The sequence below is a fragment of the Solea senegalensis genome, linkage group LG8 (genome assembly GCF_019176455.1).
Source record: "Solea senegalensis isolate Sse05_10M linkage group LG8, IFAPA_SoseM_1, whole genome shotgun sequence".
Lineage (NCBI taxonomy): Eukaryota > Metazoa > Chordata > Actinopteri > Pleuronectiformes > Soleidae > Solea > Solea senegalensis.
The window spans coordinates 4,406,970-4,429,733 of NC_058028.1; the positions used below are offsets into that span (position 1 = coordinate 4,406,970).

General features: G+C 41.1%; 1 protein-coding gene across 1 annotated transcript in view; it reads left to right on the forward strand.

The window, feature by feature from the left end:
* The window catches only part of stard13b (StAR-related lipid transfer (START) domain containing 13b), an 89,957-nt gene that overhangs the window by 11,890 nt on the left and 55,303 nt on the right, over positions 1-22,764 (forward strand). The window contains exons 3-5 of the mRNA XM_044032752.1: positions 466-597; positions 2,246-2,371; positions 9,273-9,306. Of these exons, the coding sequence (XP_043888687.1) occupies positions 466-597; positions 2,246-2,371; positions 9,273-9,306 (292 nt within the window). The remainder of the gene's footprint in view (positions 1-465; positions 598-2,245; positions 2,372-9,272; positions 9,307-22,764) is intronic.

A 22,764-nucleotide genomic window follows, 5' to 3' on the forward strand; every position in this document is an offset into this window, starting at 1 on the left:
CGCTCATTTCGCTGGAATTTTTCAAAAATGGATAACATTGGCTGTCATTTATACAGAATAAACCTATTTGTTCAATTTTCTTGTAACTCATACACTAAATAATGTATTATTTATATTTTATATAAAAATATTTCCTATTTCCAATCAAAATTCATTTCTATAGCACGTTTTAACAACCATTAACAACCAACCATTGAACAAAGTGCTGTACATCACGTAAATACATGAAACAGAAAGAAAAAGCAATAAAAAAATTTAATAAAAGACCAATAAAACACACAAAACAAGAGCAATAATAATAGCCAAAACAAAAATGCTGTATAAATATGTATTTTATTATATTTGCATAAAACTAGACCTGTGCTCTTACAACACTCCAAAATCGGCTGAGTAATTAAACAACAGGTTGTCTTGTCCTCTCGTGTCTCCATGTGTCCTCTGATGTCCGTCTGTTTTCCTCCACAGGTCAAGTCTCCCTGGTCAGAGTCAATGATCCAGCTGATGAGGAAACTGGACCAGCTTAATCTGGACATAGAGGAGGCTCTGAGCGCCGGCTCATCTCCCTCCAACACTCCCTGCACTGTCCGCAAGAAACAGGTGAGTGAGAGTGTGTCTGTGTGTGTGTGTGTGTGTCCTCAGCGCCCGCATCACAAACGAACGGCGTGTCCTCAGCCTTTGTCAAGAAGCATGTGGACCACAGACGTTCTAATGGTGTGCGAGCTGTCACGCTCAGGACTGTACACATTCCTCACGGAGCATATGCCGCATACTTGGTCATGCTTTTAGAAACTTTAATAAATCAATTTAGTTTGCTCTGTGAAGAGAAAATCCCTGCAGATTATTTGGACTTGTCAGCAACAGGTGTTTAAGCAACACAATTTAATGTCCTGGACATTTTTTTTCTTGGGTCCCAGAATTATTTGCGCATGTCTCAACAATCAGTCTTAATGGCCCTTATTGTACCACAAGTTCGTACTTTCTTAAAACCCATACTTGGCACAAAAGTCTTTATTTTATTATTTGGGACATGTAGAGATGTTGGAGCCAAACTTTAAGTATAAACTTAAAGGACAAATATAGACTTTTGGGTCAAGTATTGACTTGAGGGAGAGACACTTTGGACAAGTATGGTCTATAGTAGTATCAAATGTCCATACTTTTCCTAAAAGTCTATTTATCCCAAAATGTGTACTTTTGCCCCAAAAGTCTGTACTAAAGCCTCAGTTTGTCCCAAAAGGCCTCACTTTGACACAAAAGTCTTTATTTGCCCTTCAGGTTTGTACTCAATATTGTCCCAATATTCCGTACTTAAACCAAGAGTCTACACTTGTCTCAAGTCTGTTTCGCTTTCTTCTTCATGTTTTAAATTACATTAATTAAATGATTTGCCATTTTGTCCTTCTGTAACCCTGTTAAACTGTGCACTCTACTCTCTGCAACAGCCAGGACCCCCTTGTTGTTTTGTAAACCATAATCCCAGTGTTTGAGACGTACAGTGTGTGGATTTCGTTCCCACGTGACATTGGAGATGCAAGGGTATGCTGTAGGTCTGGGACACTGCGAGCTTTGTTGGACCATCTAACCGTGTCCCACTGAGCTGAGACTGTTTTATGACGCCTGGTCCGCGGCCCTCACATGTGATCGCTGGAGTCTCCGGCGCTTCAGTCGGGGTCTAAGCGGTGCCGCGGAAAACAGACAGCTGTTGTAGTGACTGTGACCGTGTAACTGTCCCTTAAAAAAGGGCCTCTTATCGCGGTGGCGTGTCTCATGAAATATGCCACCAGAGTTAGCATTTGGGAACAAAAGCGCTCTTTGGGGTTACATATGTACGCGTCGCACAGAGGCTCTCTTGTGTTGGACGGGAGTTTGTATGATTTGCTCCGTTAGGAACAGTTGACAGAGGCTTGCATGCCTCGCAGGCATCTGCATAGACATCCCAGGCATTCACTATTACTTGCTTTAACTAATGACAGGGCGACTGAGCGAGACAAGACATCTTTACTGGGGGGTATTTGACAAGGTCATAATCTCTGTCTTCTCTAAAGAAGATGTACAAATACAGGCTCCCTTTGTGTTCTTCTGTCAAGCTGAATCAAGAGTAGAGATTTCATGTCCCCAGCCGCTGACCTCAGCCTCTTGTTTTCTTTTCCCTCGGTCACCGTTGAGACCATCCTGTCCCAGTGTGTTTGAGGGCGGACAGAGACAGAACCCAGCCTCGGCTGATGTTGTTGTGATGTTGTTGCAGTGGGGTGCTGCCGCGTCCAATTTGGACCAAATGTCGATGGACCAAGTTCTCCACAGACGAGACGATGGCGGGGAATGTCCGAGCCGCGACGGATCCACGGTGACGAGAACAAGAAGCAAGAAGACGGTAGGTTCCTTTTCTAGTCACACCAACAAGTTTCATTCAGACTCGACAAATAATCCTACAGATTGTGTTTGGGGCTGTGCAAACCTGCTACAAACATCTGCTACTGAATTCCTGATGCCTTTTATAATAACAAAACAAAAAAAAACACAATTCCATCTCAGATCTGGAGTATTTTTTGGGCGACTGCCATGATCTGTTTACTTCCTGCACGGCTCCCTGCTGATTCAAAATGTCTTTCTCTTCAAGCGCTCCGTGTCCGTCCTAAATCTGTGTCTTTGTTGAACTTGACAGCCTTGTTTTAGCTATAAAACAGTTGCTTTACGTCACCCAGACCCGAACCCTTAATCGAAACGTTCTAGGCCTTTATGCTTTAGCTCTACTCACGCTGCTGTAGCATGAGGTAGTTTTAACCGTGAGAAAAAGCAATCATGTGCCTATCAGTTGTTGATATATAGGGTATTTTGGCTGTGGCTACAAATAAATGAACATACTGTATGTGCACTTACTTCAGTGGATCGGAGGTTGTAAGCATAGGAGGCGGTCACTAATCAGAAAATGTGGTTTGTATTGGCTCTTTAATCCTCTCCCTGTGTGTGTGTGTGTGTGTGTGTGTATTTTCAGTTTGAGCCCATATACTTGTCATTACAGTATGACGAGATTCACAAGATTTACATCGCAAATACATCGTAGCTTAGTACATCGGTTGTCAGAAATCACAGCGTAAAAAAGAAGACATAAAATCTTTTTTAAGCCAATTTCTTTACAACGATCCACTCTCTCTACACTGTAAAAATCATCATGGTGGTTTCAACTTGAGTTTAATTATTGCTTTAAGAACAAAAACATGGACAACTTAAGCAACATTAGCTTCATGAAATACTGACAACTCGCTATATTAATTATTAATTATACGACTCATTCTCCCATGCTCTCAAGTGAATTAAAGTCACGTTGACATTTTTAACAGTGCAGTGACGGCACCTCTTTCCTGTACGTCCTGTAAATATTTGCGGGTTTGTGCTGGGAATACGGCAGCTTAGACATTCTCAAACAACCCGCTGGACCGAATATATAAATGTCACCGTTAACTGTCCCTAAAAGAAACAGTCGAGTGAGATTCCCAGAATGCAGCGACAGTATTCGCATCCAAAACCTTTCAGCTTCTTTAATTGTGCTCTGCTGTGAAGCGCTGGCAAACGAGTCTCGTTTTGTTTCACTGCCACAGCGTGGAGCATTTTTTCCAGGATACTGGAATCACACTGAGGACGACGGGAAGGAGTCAAAGAAAGTTGACTTTGTCTGTGGGGTGGCGGGTGCTTCAGACGAAATGGAGTTTTGGTTCTCAGATTAGATGCCACCTGCCCCATCTGAGCGAGGAAGCCATAACTAGCTCTTGAGAATGCCAGCGGCACAGGTGAAAACATGGCTGCGGACAGCTGCGAATTTTTCACACACACACTCACGTTTAACATGGAGTATTTTGGCTGCAGTGTGGCCTTGAGAGTAATGGCGTCACATGGTGGTTACATGAATTGGGATTACCTTTCTGAATGTTTTCTTTGATGAGGTGACAGAATGTTATTGCCATGTGCACTGAATCAAATTAGGAGATTAGTAGGGCAAAGGTGTTTTCTGGCAACTTCCAATACATTGTAAAAGAAAAGTATTATAAGAATCATACGTTTACATGCACCGTTTAATCAAGCTAAGGTCGCAGTCTGACTAAGACACACAATCAGACAACTTGCCGAGTATACATGCGGAGGAGAAAATCGATTCATTGGCCGTGTATGTTTGACTCCACCTCCGTAGGTGGCGCTGTATCTAAGACCGAGGAGGAAATGTAGGTGCATGCGTAGAAGGCCAGGTCCGACTCTAGTCCGACTAAGCGTATACATGCAGGAGTAATTGGACTATGAATTGCATTATCCAGGTTTGTTAGTCCGACTAAGAGTAGCTTGGTTTTAGTCGGACTAAAGTGTTCACATGACATTAAGAAAACCAAATTATTGTCTTAGTCGGACTAAAACCGGACTTTCTGTGTGTGTGTTTCATGTGTGTTTTTAATGTGTGGATCCCAGGAAGGCCAGTTGGCGCATTCCATTTGTAGTAAGAACTTGGAATTTTCCAACCTCTACGATGGCTGCCACTATACAAACGCTGCTTCTGTTGTATTTGTTTCACAGTAAGTCAGTCGTACACACAGTACGGTTTAATTTATAACCATAGACATAATACCACGTAGAGTGTGTTGCTAACAATGGCTAGCCCGATTTTTTGTGCTATTGACTTATCAAGTGGAAGGTGGTGAATGTCACTCCCAATTACAAAAAACGACAGTGTTCAGATGTAAATGGAACACAACATACCTGCGCTTTAGGTCATAGCTAATAAATAAACCATGTATTACGAGCCAGTGGGAACAGACAAGAAAGCCCCCCCCCTATGACTTAACCTTCATTATTTGACTGAGGGCCTCATCAAGACATTAGGGGTGGATAACACACTATAACTATACTATACACGATAACACCTATAAAGACATGTTATTTAGTTTCCAGGTCCTATTGAATTATCGGGATGAATAAAGTAATAGTGGAGATTTTAGAGGCTTGGGCTTCAGGGACCCCGGAGCCCTTGGGCCCCTTGGTTTGGGCCCGGTAGGCCCAATAAATACCCCATTCCCACTGGTCAAAACCAGTTTAACACTGGGTGTACAGTATGCCCTGTTGGAATGAATGTATTATATATCTCTTCAATGCATGTAGGTCTTTATTGGCTACGACTCTGGTGTTGGTGGGAACGTAATCTTCTTTATTCAAAGACGCGTCATGACATTTAATGACTTTACATCAGGCACCTTTTAAGTGTATTATCCCAAATGTCAAAGTGTTCCTTTGACTGTTTGTCCACTGTGTGACCCTGCAGAGTTTCTGGAAATAGAGAACTGGATATGTGAGCAGTGTCATTCCACATTTATCTATTCTCTAACTCTTACATAAGAGCTCTGGAGTCTGGATGAAACTCCTGACAGCAGGGAGCAGGAATGCAATCACAGCCTCACAGAATAGACCAGCGGTTACAGCCTGACTGAAGGCTGTTTTATGGAAGTAGCTGGTACAAGATTGTTGGCACCTGCTCCGCCACCTCTGCCTCCCTGCTGCTGTTGTACAATCTACGAAAAAAAAGAAAAAGAAAAGTGGAATGTTCCTTGTATCTCCCCCAATCTGCTGCACATCATGGAGGCAAAGCTAATCTTACCTGGAATGTGAGTTTATCTTGTGTATTCCTTACATCCTGACTCGCACAATGGATGAAAATGGATGGTATGCACCTGCGTAACAGGACTTGTCCCAAAATGTCATCCCCCAAAAAATATTAGAATAACAAATTACCAGCATTTAAAGCTAAACATTTTGGCAGAAATGTTTGAACAGTGTAACGCAAGCGTAATACAAAATAGACACATGCTGGTCACTTAATGGTTCGCTTTCTTGCCTGTAACTCTTCCTCGCTTCCTCCGACAGTGGTTTTCTCTACCATGATGAACGTCAAAATAACGTTTTAAAATAAAAAATTTCCACTAACAGACAGTAGGGGGCAGTGGAGACAGCCCCAGATCTCCCCGCAACCAGACATTTAACCATCACAATGACTCTGAAGCTGTTTATGGTAAAAAATACTGCATAGTTCTGCTTTAATTAGGACAGGTGCAAAGACACTATTGTATTTGGTGCCCATCGTCATCATCTTTTTCTTTTTCTTTCAATGACTCTTTGAGTGGACAGTTGAGGACCTTGCCATTCACAAAAATTCACCAAAGTTGGTGTGCACAACAGGAAAAAAAATGCAAAAAAATGTGAGGGGAGAACTTTGAGCTGCGTTGAGATGAGAAGAATTGTAATTAGGGCAGCATTGCACCTCTCAGGGGTACAGCCTGCCAGAAATTATTGGAAGAAGAAGAGGAACTTGGCTTTTTCTCTCTGCACCACCTAGTGGCAACAGCAAGTACTCCTCCAGTATCAATCATTGTTTTATTTGCATGAAGCTTACAGGATGTGGTCTACATTTGCTTTATGCTCTGACATAATAAATGACTGGCAGACCCTCTCTGTGTGGCGCACCACACATTGGCCATTTCGGTTGCTCCACACCCCGACATAAATTGGGAGTGTGAGGATGCGTTCAACGCTGGTTGTTTCACAATAGTTTTTGGGTTTTTTTGAAGTCGGAACCACAGGAAAACTGCATTTACCTGCTGCATCTTTACAACAGTGACCAAACAGGCACTGCTAATGTGTTTCTTCTTTTATGATAAATTTACTGAAGTTGCTCCTCAGTTGTACTTTTTTTCTGACTTATCTGAGCCTGACATTACAGTCACACCAAGGTTTTTAAAGGCAAATGTATTTGCCTGTTTTTAAATCTGTCTTAAAAACACTTCTTTTTCTCTCTTTGGCATTGGACTCGGCGTGAGTTGTGCTGTGCATGTCCTGTGTTTACTTTATTACTGTACAGCACACTGTGGCCAACAGTGTTATTTTTAAATGTGCTTCATCAGTAAATTGGATCGGACTTGAGGTCACGCAACGTCCTCCCCAGATATAAATAAGCACATCAAAGAAGAACTATCAAATTTAAATCATACTGGCAGCCTTTGATAAATCTGGAGAAGGTTGTTCTGAGAGACACGTGGTGGAGATCACACTGACGAGAAGGAAATTCTGACCCGACCGTGACAAATCTCACAGTCAATTATGAAAGGAAACATCAATGGCAGCAGCTCATGGTTTTCACAGGCCCCACTGACCTCCGGCGTGTATAAACAGAGGTTAAAAATACATATATCAACATCATATGAGTCAATGTTTGTCATGTGTTGCGTGTTTCTCAACTGAGTCAGAGTTGGACATTTCTTTAGGAAACATTGTCCAAATAGAACAGATGCCAAAAAACTCATCACCACTAGTGTTTCCCAAACTTTATTATTTTTTTTTTATTATGCTATTGCAAAATGTTGATTTGTTTGACAATTTTTACTGCCATTTCTGACGTACTTAATATGATATTATTATATATAATATTTCCAAGATATCCATGTTTGATGAATACATTACAACTTCATTTTAGTAAATTTCTTCCATAAAACTGAAGTAAAATGCTGGATTATGTTTTACAAATCTACTTGGTAACCCCCCTAAACACAGATCTGCATTTTTCCAAACATTTTCTGACATTTTATAGACCGCACAATCCATAAATGAATCGAGAAAACAATCGACAGATGAATCAATTTTCGCTACTGTGCATGTTCTACCTCAACGTGCTGTAATAAATCAAGAGTTCACTGTTTAAAGACTGAACCGCCAACCCTGAAGTCACATCGACATTGTTGGTGGGGTTTTTTTCGAGGATGAAACTTGCCAGGCGTTTCTTGGCTGCGACTTGCTGCACTTTAAATCCCTTTCTCTTCATCTGAATAAATGAGTAATGGGCTGCCAGGTGCCCGTTGTTCTCTCACCTCATTTGCCTTTTGGCCTGAAAGTGTCAAAGACCATGTAACAAAGATGGATAGTGAGCAAACAAAACCACCTGTCCTGCTTTCAATCCAGCCAATCAGGCCTGGCAGCCATGTCAGGATCAGCGCTCCCACAGCCAAAGTGCGTCTTTACACTGCACATGTGAGTGTGTGTGTTTTTGCTGCCATGACGACACCGCGGGTCATGAAACCTGCCATACATCGGTGACTTCCTGTCAGTTTTAAGTAAAAGTCACATCTATCTATCGTCTATATGTCTGTCTATATTGATATCCCTCTATCTATCTTAGCTAGTAGGCTATCACCTATCTATGCTAGCTAGCTCGAGTTAACTATATCTAAATAGCTAGCTTGTTCTATCTATCTAAGTGGCTATCTAGCTCTAGCTAGATAACTGTAAATAACTATCTAAATAGTTAGCTTGCTCTATCTATCTATCGGTCTGTCTGTTATGGCTAACTACGTAGCATGAGTTGCTAAAGTGATGATGACGCGATGACCACCATTGTTGGGTCCACTTTGTTTGACAAAGAACCTTGTACGAGAACATAGTGTGGGCTGTGTAAGGTTTCAGCTAAACACATACACATTATTTAAATGGCTAGCACCTGCACTGTGATATTTTGCCAAATGCGTTTTAACTGGCTAATGCGTGGAAAGTTGAACATTTCTCAACTCCTGCCTCACACGACACGAAGAAGCAAAGCCATGCTACGAGTTTGACGTCTTTATTACGTAACAAACACAGATTTATGACTTTTCTAAGGCTAAAAATGCAAAGGTTTTTTAAACTTTCCCTAAACTATTGAGTTTACAGCTTCTTATTCGGTCAATTGTTCTCTGACACTAAGGTATAGACGACAGATCATTGAGATTAGCAAGCTGACATGTAGCACCTGAGCTAACAACTGTGAAATCATGGTACACTTGTACACAACTGATAAACGTGAAGAGTGGTCCTCTGTCCTGAATACATTTCATGGAAAAGAACGTTGTTTTCGCATTCCTAATATTTTGGCATGTTGGATATCGGCAAAAAAAGTTATCACTATCGATATCACTATCTAGATAGCTATCATCTATGTGTCTATGCTAACTGGCTAGTAAGAAATTATTAATATCCATCTATTTATATCTTTGCTCAATTATTTCCTGTTTTTTTGTGATGTATGGAAGTTAATAACGGAAATTGACAGAAAAGTCAAATACAAGCATGTTTTCAAGGGTTTTCACAGCAAACTAATTAACCTAGCAACCTAAAATTTAAATTAAAATACTGTTTTTAATCGCTTTCAGTGAGGAGCAACAGTCAACTTATGTTGCCAAAGTTACTGATATTGTGTTTTTTCTTTTGTCTTTTAGATGTTCAATAAGATGACCAATGTGGCAGGTGCAGGTAAGAAATTCTTAATTATTTAAGATGTATTTTGTGTTTTTTCTCGAGGTTTTCAAAGATTTGGGTTCACGTTGCCGTCTTGGAAGTTCACTCTTTTGCTTTTTGATCTCTGCACCACATCCTTAAACAAGTCATTCACACTTCCGAATGTCTGTCTATCTGTCTCAAGCCTGTGATGGACGGGTGCCTGTCCGCTGTGTTTGCGGTGATAGCACAAACCAAACTTTACAACTTTCCTAAAGCATAAATATTGTGTTTTATTGCCTCAAGACCTCACGATAATCTCCACACTGAGCATTTGAACTTCATTAAAAGGCCAAATCTGTTACAATAATTTAATTATCCTATTTATTAATTGGGCATATTCAAGTCTGGGTGAGTAAGACGAGTGTTTCCCAAACCACCTCTATGGGAAGCCACTTTTTTAACACCTAAATCACAATATTAATCATGGCATGAGTGAATTTCTAGACAGATAGATGTACTTTATTGATCCCAAAAATGTATCATTCTCATATTTTCTACCTTCTTGTGTAGCTGTCTTTCTTCTCTAACATCTTATTTTAGAGAATAAGACATGTTTATTTTAGTTTTTCTCTCATATAAAATGTTCGATTATATTTAAGAAAAACCTGTTCCAATAAAGTACATCTATCTGAGTGCAAGTGATCAAATCATTTCCAAGAGTTGTTTTGTGAACGAATTAAAGCTCCACTGTGGTGTTTGGGAACCATTGAGTTAGACTGATGTTAGTGAATAGCGCAGACATCTTTCCGGTCAACTTGTTTTGAATATCCTAAGTGGATTTTTTCCCCCTCTTTTCTGTTGTTGTTGTGTGTTTTTTTTGTTGTTGAAAGACTGAAACAATTCCCCGTCTTCTGGCAGCAGAACTGAAGAGTGTTCATGTTGCTCCGCTCTGTGGCACATTATGCAAAAACAATGCCTCTGCCAGTTGATCCTGGACTGTGTCTTGCATGTGGGTGGGGGGGGGGTTTGGAACCACTCAGGCCCCCGACAACCTTAACAGGACTGACGGCCACAGGTGTTTGTGTCTCAGGAATGTCCAAGCGCGCAGTCGCTCATTTTAAAGGCCTTCCTTTGTACAGTGGTGACTTGTTGGTATGCAGTTAAAATTAGGCAGCGTGCCATTTCATTGTTTCTGTTTCGCTGAGAGGAAACATTTGGCCTGGTGTGATGTGGCCCTTGAGGGGCAGCTGTGGGATTTGGGGTAGATGCCATTTTGGGCTCAGTTTACACTCTCACATGACCTGTGTTGTGTTCGACGGACGGCTCCGCACAAGTGGACGTTATGGTGTGAAAAAAATTCCACGTCAATTCTATGCCGCGGTGAGCGGCTGTGGTGCGGCGGAGACTGATCATTCCTGACTGTAATTCTTGGAAACCTGAGCGTGAGACCACCGTGAATAACATTTGTCAACACGTCTGTGAGATTTTCTTCAGATACATTTATCACAAACCGGGGCTGAGGCAATACATCATTAACCAACATTGCATTTTGAAAGCCATATTTTCAAAAGACTGCCAATGAATTCTTGAAGATAGAATCTTCTATGCAAATGTTTTTTATTTAAAAAAAAAACAGATCTTGCAATATAGCAAATATAGAACTGAACCTCGAGCTTTGCCCATTTTCAGAGACCGGGATTTCTTGAAAGTGTGATAATCTTTTGTGATGTCATCAGTGGGTAGATTCTTATCTAAATTGAATTGGAACGTGCTCAGGCAAAGAAATTACGATTTATCCGTCGAAAACTGTAGACAGGAAGTTGATAAACCCATGCCCATGGAAAACAGAACCTCGTTGATGGGGGGAAAATCGGAGATGGGTACAATACAGTATATTTACACCAGTGGTTTAGTGGTAGAGTGAGTTGTCTTTCAACTGGAAGGTCGTGGGGTTGTTGTCCTTGGGCAAGACACTTGTGAGAAAGTGAATATGAATGGGTAAATGCCAAAAACTAGTGTAAAGCAAGATTGATTGGCCTAGAAACGCACTATACATATTCAGATAGAGCAGGGGTGTCAAACTCATTTCTGTTCAGGGGCCACATACAGCACAATTTGATCTCAAGGGGGCCGGACCAGTAAAAATAGTAAAATAATAGCATAATAACCTATGAACAACAAGAACCGCTTTGTTTTTTCTCCTTTGTTTTACATTTACTGAAGGATAATTTTACAAAACATGAAATTTCTTGAGAAATATAAGTGCAATTTCAACAATATCATGCCTAAATTTACTATTTACACAGCACACTGGATCTATAAAGGCACAAACATTTAGCCGCGGGTATCTGGAGCATTTGACATTACGTTTAGATTTTAACAAATTCATCCTGTGGGCCGATTGGACCCTCTGGCGGGCCGGTTCTGGCCCCCGGGCCGCATGTTTGACACCCCTGAGATAGAGGCTCTAATCCCACCAGGGTTTTCTGAACATGGATAAGTAATGAAAACAGCTCTGTGATGCTGCTTTCAGAGTAATCCAGGCGATGTGGCACCAGTGACAAATGTTGTGTTTTCAATCGAGTCGAACGGTTTGGTTTGGATACAGTATGGTACGTTTGGATACAGTATGGTACGTATTTTTGTTTTGTGTTTCCATTAGGAATTGTACCAACATAACCTGCCCCTACCGTTGCATTTTTTTTTTGGCAAGCTTCCCTTGGGGTGTCAGACTAAATTGGTGCGGTACGGTCAAGGTGGGCTGATTGGGCGAAACTGTACCATACCGTTAAAAAGCGGACTGGTACTCACTCTGCCACCTGGGAACCTGAAGCAGCAAATTCACTGCATCACTGTGAGAAACCATGAGCTTCTTCACACAGCTTTTCTTCCAATGACACCATAGAATGAAAGGATGATGTGACGTCTTTAATAAGATTGTTATATTTTACACACTGTATCTTGGAAAATTGGAAAGGACATCACAGATATCACAACATGTCAAAAATCGCAAATCTACTACGACATTGTGTCTCATGTTAAGATATTGATGTCATATCAAACCCCCCCCCCTGTCTCTATTTATAACAGGTTTTCTACCATATGATTTTCATATCTGCGTGTTGGAACACGTGCTCTCGCCTTTACGTGGTTATCTTGGCTGAAAGGAGTCAGACTCTGAGGCTGCGTCTCTGTCAAATTTATTTAGCCGTCAAAAAAACCCAACAAGAAATCGACATATGGTTTCCATTGAAATCTAATGGTGGAGCATAACTCAGAGGGTCGTGTTGTGAAAAGGACAAAGCTGGCAGAGAGTCAGTCCCGCTAGGTGCAGCTGAGCTGAAGAGACTTCATTTATGACATGTATACGAGACGAGCCAGATGGTTCTCAGTATCGACCGTAACAACATTGTCCACCTCGTTAAAATGACATTGTCCAGCAGAGGAAAAGCACATTCTTTGGGTGCAGATCCAAAATAGCAAAGCAGCAGTGAGAAAACCCTCTTGCTATGAGATGTTGTGATATGCGTGGTTTATTGGCACGTGCAGTATTTCATTAACAGCAGGCTATAAATAAAACACTCAGGTTAACAATAGAAAGCCGAGGTTTCCAACTCCAATTGCCTTGTGTCACTGCTGGTATAATATAGAAGAGCTATTTTAACATTTTACTAAGAGTTTACTTTTTTCAAACTTGAGTTCAAAGGTGAGCCAGTCTGACGCTTGGCGCTACAGCAGGGGAGGGGTGTCCAAACCTTTTTTAAAGAGGGCCAGATTCCCGGGGTCCAATCGTATCTTCAGACCTTTTTTTTAACAGTAGAAGTTACATACAAATACATTGTTTTCATTGTCACAATTATCATTTTGAATGGCGTTGCAGCCAAATCTAAGACAAGCAGGAACGATAAAATTCCAAAAACTATGATTTCAAAGCACACCTCAACTTACCACCCAAGCTAACGGGGATGATTGTCTGTCCCAGTCCGTCCCTGGCCATAAATAAAACATTATGAAACTGCAGCTGCGGGCCGTGGGCCTGGACTTTGAACTCAACAGATGTTTAGTTTGTCCATTGAGGGCTATTTTTAAAAACAGGGTGGTCCAAAAGGGTTCCTAATAGGGTTCCGCAGATCAGATTTGTATCTCAGAAAGTCGCAGTAACCCTACAAACCCCAGAATACGACTCCAAGATGTTGCAGAACACATAGTACTGTTGAACTCTTATCCGTGAACATGTTGCTACGCTGTTTGTTTGAAAAATACTGTGAGGGGCGCGTTGTTATTCACTGGTATTGCTAACAATGGTAACAGTCTGAGATACACTGTGTCTTGCATCCCTGTTTTTGTAATTTTTCCCCAACTTCTCAAAAGGATTTCGGTCAACTCGGGGGTGAGGCCCCAGGAGACGAGCACCAGTGGGGAATCTATATTTTTGACTGAAGTGCTTGTTAGCATTAGGCAGTTTCTGCTTTAGCTTGTGGCTACTTGTTAGCCTGTGAAACGCCATTTCAAGTCTTCACACCATCCGTGCACTTTAAAATATTAAATCTTTTAGTTGACAGAGCATAAATTTTGTCTCCTCATCAGTCCAAATTATGTTCCCGCTTAAATTTGATCATGTTTTTCTGGCTGTGGTTGTCTTCTTCTGCGGGTAAAAAGCAACTGTGGAACATGTGCAGTAGTTCTGACTGATAATTTCAATTTCAGTCAGACTAACATGGTGAAATGTATTTTAAAAGTCAGATTTTAGTGCGACTAAGACCATAATTCAGTTCTTTAGCGACATTAGTAACTATTGCTGCTAATTAAAAGCAGTAGTTGCTAATGTCGCTAAAGTGATGGCGACATGTAGTTTGTAGTCTGTTCAACAGAAACACTGGTAGAATTGTCCAGAATTGTCCGATAGCTGTTTGGAGGATGTGGTGTAGCGTCCAAAGTCAAATTGATTCAAATATCATGGTCAAATTTGATGATATTCATGATTTAACCGACCCACAATGCAATGCGCCAAAGCCCCGTTCACTTTTAGTGAGCAGCATTTTAGTTGACACCTCTGAACTAATGAATAAAACATTCAAAAGCAAAATTGTAACGCGTCATGGAACACACTTAACGGAAATATGTTTAGTTTCAATTATTATCCCTAAAATGTCCATTTAAATATCCATAAAACCTTTTACAAACTTCCAATTTACCTCTGAGGAAAATGTTGTTTTTATCAAATAGCTGAAGTTTTGAAGCTTTTAAAGGAACATTTGCCACATCGTACATCATATAGCACATATAACAAAGTGGTCATTCCGTGTCAAAAGTTAGTTTTATTTCAAAGTTTTAGATCCAGTATAGGAGCCACTCGGGTGTTTTTAAAACTCTCTTCATGTTTACATTTCACTCAACAGTGAAGAGCTTCTGACAGGCTTCGCTTCTGCCAAACAACGGCCGACTTGTTTGTCGTATCGTCAGCGCTGATAATACTCAACTGCGTCACTGAGAAATGAGATGGTGAGCAGAGATTCCCAAAATAGTTGAGGGGATTTCGAATCATTTCTGCGCCTGTTTTTATTTACTTTAGCAGTGGGAAAAAAAAACACAGAGACGCTTTGACCCTCTTGACTTGACTTTTTTGTTGTTATCGTTCCCTTAAATATCACACACGAAAACCACATGTGGATACGCTTGGAGAATATTTGTTCCACGGAAGGAGGAAAAAAGAAAAACCTTAATCCCCCCCTCTCCAGTGTTTATTTTCTGAAGGCATTACTTAACATTTATAGAGCGTGTTTCGAGTTTTAAAGTACATGAGCAGACAAAAGTGCTTCATTACCGTCTAACACTGTGTGATTTGTCGGGGGAAAACTCTTCCCAGCGGCCTCTTTAAATGCACAGTGGAAATGAATGGTTTCCTCTGGTGAGAAGACGCAGCCGCCGCGTTCATCCTTAAAAAAAAAAACCCTGCTTTAACTGGCATTAATCACAAAATGAGTGAATGGATGGATGGATGGATGAATCTGCAGCCACAGCGTCAGTGCAGATGATGATGACGATGTAAGTGTATTTATCTGACATTAAACACTGGGCAGATGTGAAGGGTTTTCGTGGATTTGTTTATAATTTCGTTTCGTGATAATGAATCATTTGTGAATGTGTTTCTACAGTAGAGAAAAAAAATAGATATATTCTATGTGGTTAAACTTTGTGTTACGTTATGTGAAACCAGTGAGGGCTAAGTGCTTTTAAAAGTAAATATTCCATACATAACCAATTTTTTTACTAGTTTAGAATTCAATGCACAGACATGCACATGCACTGTTGGTATTTCATGTATTTCACTTGTATTTGCCCTATTAAGCACTTTCTTTCGCGACACGGATTCAGCGCTGCGATTCTCCGGATGACGTGCGTGGCACATGGTCAGCTGAAGAAGTTGATGCCGTCCAGTGGTTGGAGCTCGATGATGCCAGTAGTTGATATTGGACAAAAATGCAGTGATACCGATATGGTGCGACGCGAATATTCCGGTTTGGCCTGAACGCAGTATTAGAAATCCAACTTGAGGGGACATTCAAATCTAAACTTCTGACCAGGAACGCAAGATCGGCTCTATGGAGATCTGAGGCTACATATATTTTTTTCACTTATACAGTATATCATTATTATCACTAGTTTAGGTTTGTCCCAATCAGCGTTTTGCTGTCCTGATCCAATACTTTGCGGCCATTTTGGACGTCCATGTTTTAACCAGTGGCGAAGACAGTAAGTGAAGCTCAGCTTCCTCTGAAATGTGGTCAAATATGTACTGTGTTCTCGTAATTCCCGTAGCAGTCTCCGCATTAAAAGCACTCCGCTTCAACTCTTCTCTATGCGACAAAAATGCCCCTTTCATGGAAGCTCGGCTTCTCTGGGAGTCAGCGGAGCAGTGAGCGTTTGCAGTCGACTAACAAAACATCCTTTTGAATTTTGACGCTAACTGGAGGCAACATAGGTTCTTCAACACACTTGGAAGGGATGGATTTTCAGTTGCATTTTACAAAATACAAGTACACATACAAAAAAATACTCCATTACAGCGAGGCATATATATGTAGTTTGTCTCTTTTCACCTCTGGTGCTCTGATGAGTAGACGGTGGAATTTCAAGGTAACGCAGAATTCATGATTCAAGCGTTCATGTGCTTTGTTATGATAAACATCACCTTCTGAGGGAAAATGGCACAAGTGAAGCTTGAACAACAGTCTCTGGCCCCAGACCGTCATCCGGCCGAGGAGGTGAATGAATATGCTAATCACCTTCCACTAATTAGAAAAAGAAAAACAAAAGGTGAACCTTTGAGAATCCCAACGAGCTTTCCGTCTAAAGAGCAAAGAAACTCGTAAGAAACGGAATGACTGATTGTTTATATGTCACCTGGCAGTGGATTCACATTCTGATTTCAGGGTCGTCTAATCAAGCCGCGGCCTGTTCGTAAGTGAGATCACCGTTTGGCGCCGTTTGCTGCCGAGTGTGAACGTGAGACGAGCTGGATGAGTAGTGAATGTTTTGGGTGTAGAACAGGAACATAGTGTAAAGCTTACAGGAGAGGAAAATAAAACACAGAGGTTGTGAGAAGGTGAGGGTTATATCTTTTGTTTTGGAAACATTGTTCTGGCAATGATGAGCCGTACAAGCTCAAGCGTTGAACTGTGTGTCAACACTGAACTTGGATTAGAGGACACTTGCTTTTATCAGGGCGTCAATGTCGAGCCAAATACGTGCAGATTCATCTGCTGCTGTTGCTCGCTTTAAATCTCTGAGGCTGAGACGTTTCTGTTGCTGCTCTTTTACTTGATGTATTTGACAGTGAGTGATACTGGACACCAGTGATCCACCGATTATTGTCCAATTATTGAGGTCAAATGCGATTTTTATTTTTCAGAGTAATAATGTATGATGCATGAAACATAGAGATTATAATAATGATAGAAAATTGGGATGTGATCATAGCTGTAGATAAAGTTTAACAAAAGAGTCTATGACGGTGCTAGGCTGATATTTTTTTTGTTACCTAGTGTGCACAAGTACAGACAAACTGACTTAGGGAATGCATAAGTGTTGTGAGGGAACGCAAAAATGTTGTGCGGGAACCGACGTTTTGCAAGGGAACACAAAGGTTTATTGCGAGGAAACGCAAAAGTATTGCAACCTAATCCTAAATTTGTTTTTTTCACTTCACATAAACATAATCCAAAAAAACTTGAGTGTGAGAAAGGACACGCAGTGATACAGTGGCTAGCATTGTTCCTTCTCAGCATGAAGGTCACAGGTTTGGACCAAGGTTCGACTCGGAGCCTTTCTGTGTGTGCATGGGTTTCTCCTGGTTCCCCGTCTCCATATGTTGACCCCACAATGGACTGGAGACCTGTCCAGGCTGTGACCCCGCCTTTCACCCCCACCCCCCCCGCGACCTTAATGTAGAGGATAAAGCGGTAGAAACATGAATCATCACCATCCTTGATGTTTCCTCAGTGAGTTTTTCCCACATTATGTAAGCCAATAAAGCACCAGATGAATCACCACACTGTTATATAATGTGGACGACTACTTTGTATGGATTACAGCACAGTTTTCTTCTCTTGTTTTTTGGGACACGTCGATGTTCCTCAGCTGTTGTCAGAGTCCAGACCTTCATGCAGTTTCACTCAGAGGTCAGCGCCCGGTGCTGTGGTCAGCCGGTGACCTCGGACAGCTGCAGTCACTCTCTCTGGAGGCGCATTAGACGTGATAATGTATACACACCACGAAAGGCTCTTAGCAACCAATGACAACATGCGTATATGTAATTTACTGAAATAAGAACCTGTTTCTACATGAGGCGAGAGCTGCGAGGTGTAAATTATAGTCAGATGTAGATTTGGATGTTTTGAGCTCCATTTTATTGGATTCTGACATCACTGTTACTGTATTTTTCTAGTTTGAGCTGTCGTAAAAGAGACAGGACAGGTATTTTTTCTTTCTTTTTAAACAATATACAATTTTATAAGACACAGCACTTGTAAACTGGTGAGCCGTAACATTAACAAAAACAGTTTTAACCATAGATAGTTTCCATAATCACAAATTGGTTTTTCCACTATTGGTTTTTCTGGGCTGATATTGATACTAATTATTACTATTTAATGAGGCCAATCACCGTTGTTTCAGATATGCACTTACAGTACAAATTCAAACCTAAACTCCGACACAAAACTTTACTTAAAAGGTCATCAACACTCAAATTTTACATGAATTTTAAATATAAAATGAATAAATACAATAATGCATGAACTCTCATGAGCTAAGAGCAAAACAATAATATGATACCATTTTGTTTTTATCCCTTGTCATTTTTATTGGCATCTCTAATTAGCAGTCAGAGCACTTTGGAATTACTTAATAATATCATGATCGGTAAATATAAAACACTGATACTACCTAATATCAGCCTTTACAGTGTAAAAGTAATAATTATAGTTGACAAACTTAAAATAAAAATATTTGTAAAGCAGGGGGAGAGAACCCATTGCTGCTAAGCTAACTGCTTAGCTAGGAAAAACAATTTACTTATAAGTCAACTGGGTTAGCGAAAGTGTCGCGAACAAAGGATGAAAGCGATTCTTGATGAATCAAAACAAGTGTTTGTCCAGTTGATTGTTTGCAACTGTAGCTTAACAATAGCAGGGATTGTTCGCTGTTGCTTGCTAGAAAACACAGTGGAAACAGGAAGTGGCACAATATGGTATCGTAGCACGTTAGCCTCCTTGAATTAAGCTCATTCAAACTATTTGAATTTGCATTTTTTTGAAGACTGGTAATAGATAATACGATAATACTGGCATTTAAACAACTAACAAAGAGTATAAAGAGAAATATTTTATCCCCAGGCACATTTTCTGACGTTTTTTTGCAGAGATGGCACTAAAAATTCCACAGTGAAGCAGTGAATGACGACCCTGAATAATCTCCGTTTGAAAAACAGCTGGACTCGTGTGAGTCCGTCTTTTTGTACGAGGCTGTTTGAGGCTCACCTGGGAGAAGGTTCTGTGTGTGCTGTAGCTGATGATGAGAAGTGGGAGTGTACGTGGAGACATGATATATCAGTTTCAGTCTGCGGTCCTGCCCAAGCAGCACATTCAAAGAGATCATACACAGATGTATGTATGTCAGAACTGTGGAATCACGTCTGCTTTACCTTTTCACCCATGAAATGTCCGAAATGAAAGACAGAAGTTGGTGCTGGAGTTCGTCGTCTATGATCGTGACACGAGCTGCAGTGGTGTGGTCTGAAACAGAAAATAATATTTCTTCTGGAACTGGAAAATGGTTTCGGAAGCCAAGAGCGGTCGCTACTGTATTTCTTCATTCTGTCACAAAAGAATCATCTTGTGAAATGACTGCGTTCTTGGGATAACGAGGCTTTTGTCGTGACATAGAGCGTCAACAATCTGAGCATCGGGACTCACTGAAGTGTGATCGTCTGTAAATCTTCAGACAGTATAAGTCTTCTCAAATGAGGAGGCCCTGATCTGAATGTTATCTCTAACTAAAACTACAGAACTATTTCTTTTTTTCCCGGCATCCCCCTCTCACGGGGGCCCCACAGCGGATGATCCACATGTTTGATTTGGCAGAGATTCTTTTTTACAGCGACTTGCTGATGCAACCCTCCCATTTATCCAGGCCTGGGACCAGAACTAGGAGTACACTGGATGTAGCTTCCCCATGGCTGGGGTTCATTTAGTCTCGCATCCAATTAACATTGAACAATGGAGATTGGGTACCTTGCTCAGAGGAACCCCAGCCCTTGCCCTGGCGAGGAACCCTCTAGTGACAGTTGGCCATGGGCTCGAGAAGGGTTAAACGGTGGTCAAACTGTGTGGGCTCTCTCTGGGTTCTGCCAGTCCAGGCAACCGGTCCATTTAATCAGGGCGAGCCCCAACTTTCACCCTATATCAGCTTGGATTGGCTCCACATTTCTTTCAATTTCCTTAAGCTTTTCCTCAGGAATTAGCTGTAGAAGAACCTGAAACTTAACTCAAGCAAGTCCAGTTTCCACTTAGCTAATTACTAAAGATGACTACAACCTGGATGACTGAGAACCTTCACAGACACCTCTGTGAGCTTTTCTCTTTTCTTTTAATCATCTTGTTATCACTTGTGATCGTGAGATAATGAGATGATTATACTGTGATGTCAAGATCACGCAAAGTGTTCTCGGCTTCCATACGATGGAACATTAGGTCTTCCATTGGGTGTCTAGGGGAGGTTGTATTGTGTTCCCACGAGTGCAGTCAAATAGGTGTGTGTTGTGTCCTCTTTTGGCCCAAAGTGAACCCACTGGCCAATTAGGTGCAGTGGACGCCTAATGAAGTGGCTGAAAAGTGGAAACTGATGAGATTTTCTGCTGCTGCTCCAAGATGCATCCAGAGATGATCATCAAACCTCAGTTCTCCCCTGACATCTGGCACCAACAAGACATTTTCTCCCCATCTTTCTTCTGCTCACTTCATACTTTTAGAGAGGAGAGGAGCAAGTTTATGAAATATTCAGACCAAAACTGTTCAAAAGTCACTTAAATCTGCGTATGTCCTCACTCTGATTCTTCAGCATTTCATCTTTATGATGTCTACATGCGATGTTTTGGGGGTGTTTTTTTTATCGTATCAGCAATTTATCCACAAAACTCTCAAAACTCCACCCTTGCATCGAAAACAAATTGATGTCATAGCGCCACCTCTCTGTCACTTATCTTCGTCTTCGTTGCTGTTAGCAATGTTAACATGGCCCCAAGTAATTGGAGTAACAGCCTGACCCAAATAAAAATATCCCAGATTGTCTACACAAACATGCCAATCCGCAAAAGTCTGACCGGAAACAAATTCGGATCAGTGGTCAGAAGTCCTCGTTACAGCGCCACTTACAGGCCGTGCATATGTACTACAGCATTTAGAGACATGTTGGGTTTCTGTGGATGAAGACATATCTTGAAACGATGCCGGAAAACTTTTTTAAAAACCACAAAGCAAAATATAATTTAGGGAAATTCCTGTTTCCGTGTAGACTTGAGGTTTGAGTCGCTGCCATGTGACTGGCTGATTAGCAACTAGCAGGTGTACCTAATAAAGTGGCCTGTGAGTGAGTTTGTGTGGTGCATTAGATGTGGCTTTGGTTTTGTAAGGAAAAGCCAACGTGGCACTTTTTTTTTCTTCTCCCCCCACGGCCACAGTGAATAAAATATGCTCATCAAACGTTCTGGATTGGAAACGTTTAGCGATAAAACTGCGGGAAAAATCCAAACTTTCGCAAACGTGTGCCGTCATTTTCAACAGGTGCCAGATCAGTGACATCATCCGCTGAGTTTGTAAGCCGGCGGCCGTCACTTGTAGATCCGTCTCAGGCCGTATGAAGGGTGGTGCTGGCATGACGAGTGCATGAAAAATTCCACACATGGAAAGATGGAAAATGACTTGTGGTTTCCTGAGTGTAGGGGCCAACTCGGCTGTTTGACGGGGAGAAAACGGGGGTTGTATTGCTGTACTTTTTGTCTTTGTGTATACAGTAATTTGTCACGGTTATGAAAGCAGTATTAGCTCTTCGTCTATTTGCTTAACCCACTCTGATCGTCCATTGTAACGTTTGTGTTGCAATTACGACATTTTCGTCACAGTTATTGTAGTTATCCGAAGTAAAATAGCAAATAATGCCGTTTAATAATAAGAATAATAGTAATAATAATAATGATGCCTTCAAGGCCCTTTTACAGGATGACCTCACGGTGCTGAACAATTGCCATCACGCTGGCGTTTCATTTATTGCCAATGGTTTGATCCTGTCACAGTTTAATTGTCTTTATTCTCTTTAATGTTTTGTTTTCTTTAAACATGTTAACTGCTGAAGGCAGACCGTGTGTGACCTGAATCTGTGGACACAGTCACACCATGAGGACAAAAATCAAGTCCCCATAAGGTAAATGATTAGATTTTAAGGTGGAGACATGTATGTTTAGGTTTAGGGTTAGCCAATTAGCAGTTATGGTTAAGATCAAAGTAAATCTTCAGGATGTCCTCTTTAGTCAGAAGAAACCTGACTGTGTGTGTGTGTGTGTGTTTGTGTGTACTTACAACAAACATACAAACTTAACTTTGTGGGGACATTTTGTCATTAAAGTATTTTTTTATACTTGGGTTAGGATTAGGGTAAGGGTTAAGGTTAAGGTAAGGGGCTCAGGAATGTATTTTATCTATGATATGTCCTCACTAAGTCATAAAAACAAGTTTGTGTGTGTGTGTGTGTCCTCTTCGGCCATAAACACTGACCTTGTCAGGACCAGTAGTCCTCGTGGAGACCAAAACCTGGTCCTAATTGAGGCAGAACCTAATTTCTGAAGAACTGGTTGAGTTTAGGACTAAGATTTGAATTGTGGTTTGGTTCAGGTTCGGGTTAGACATTGAGTGGTTATGGTTAAAGTTAGTGATCAAA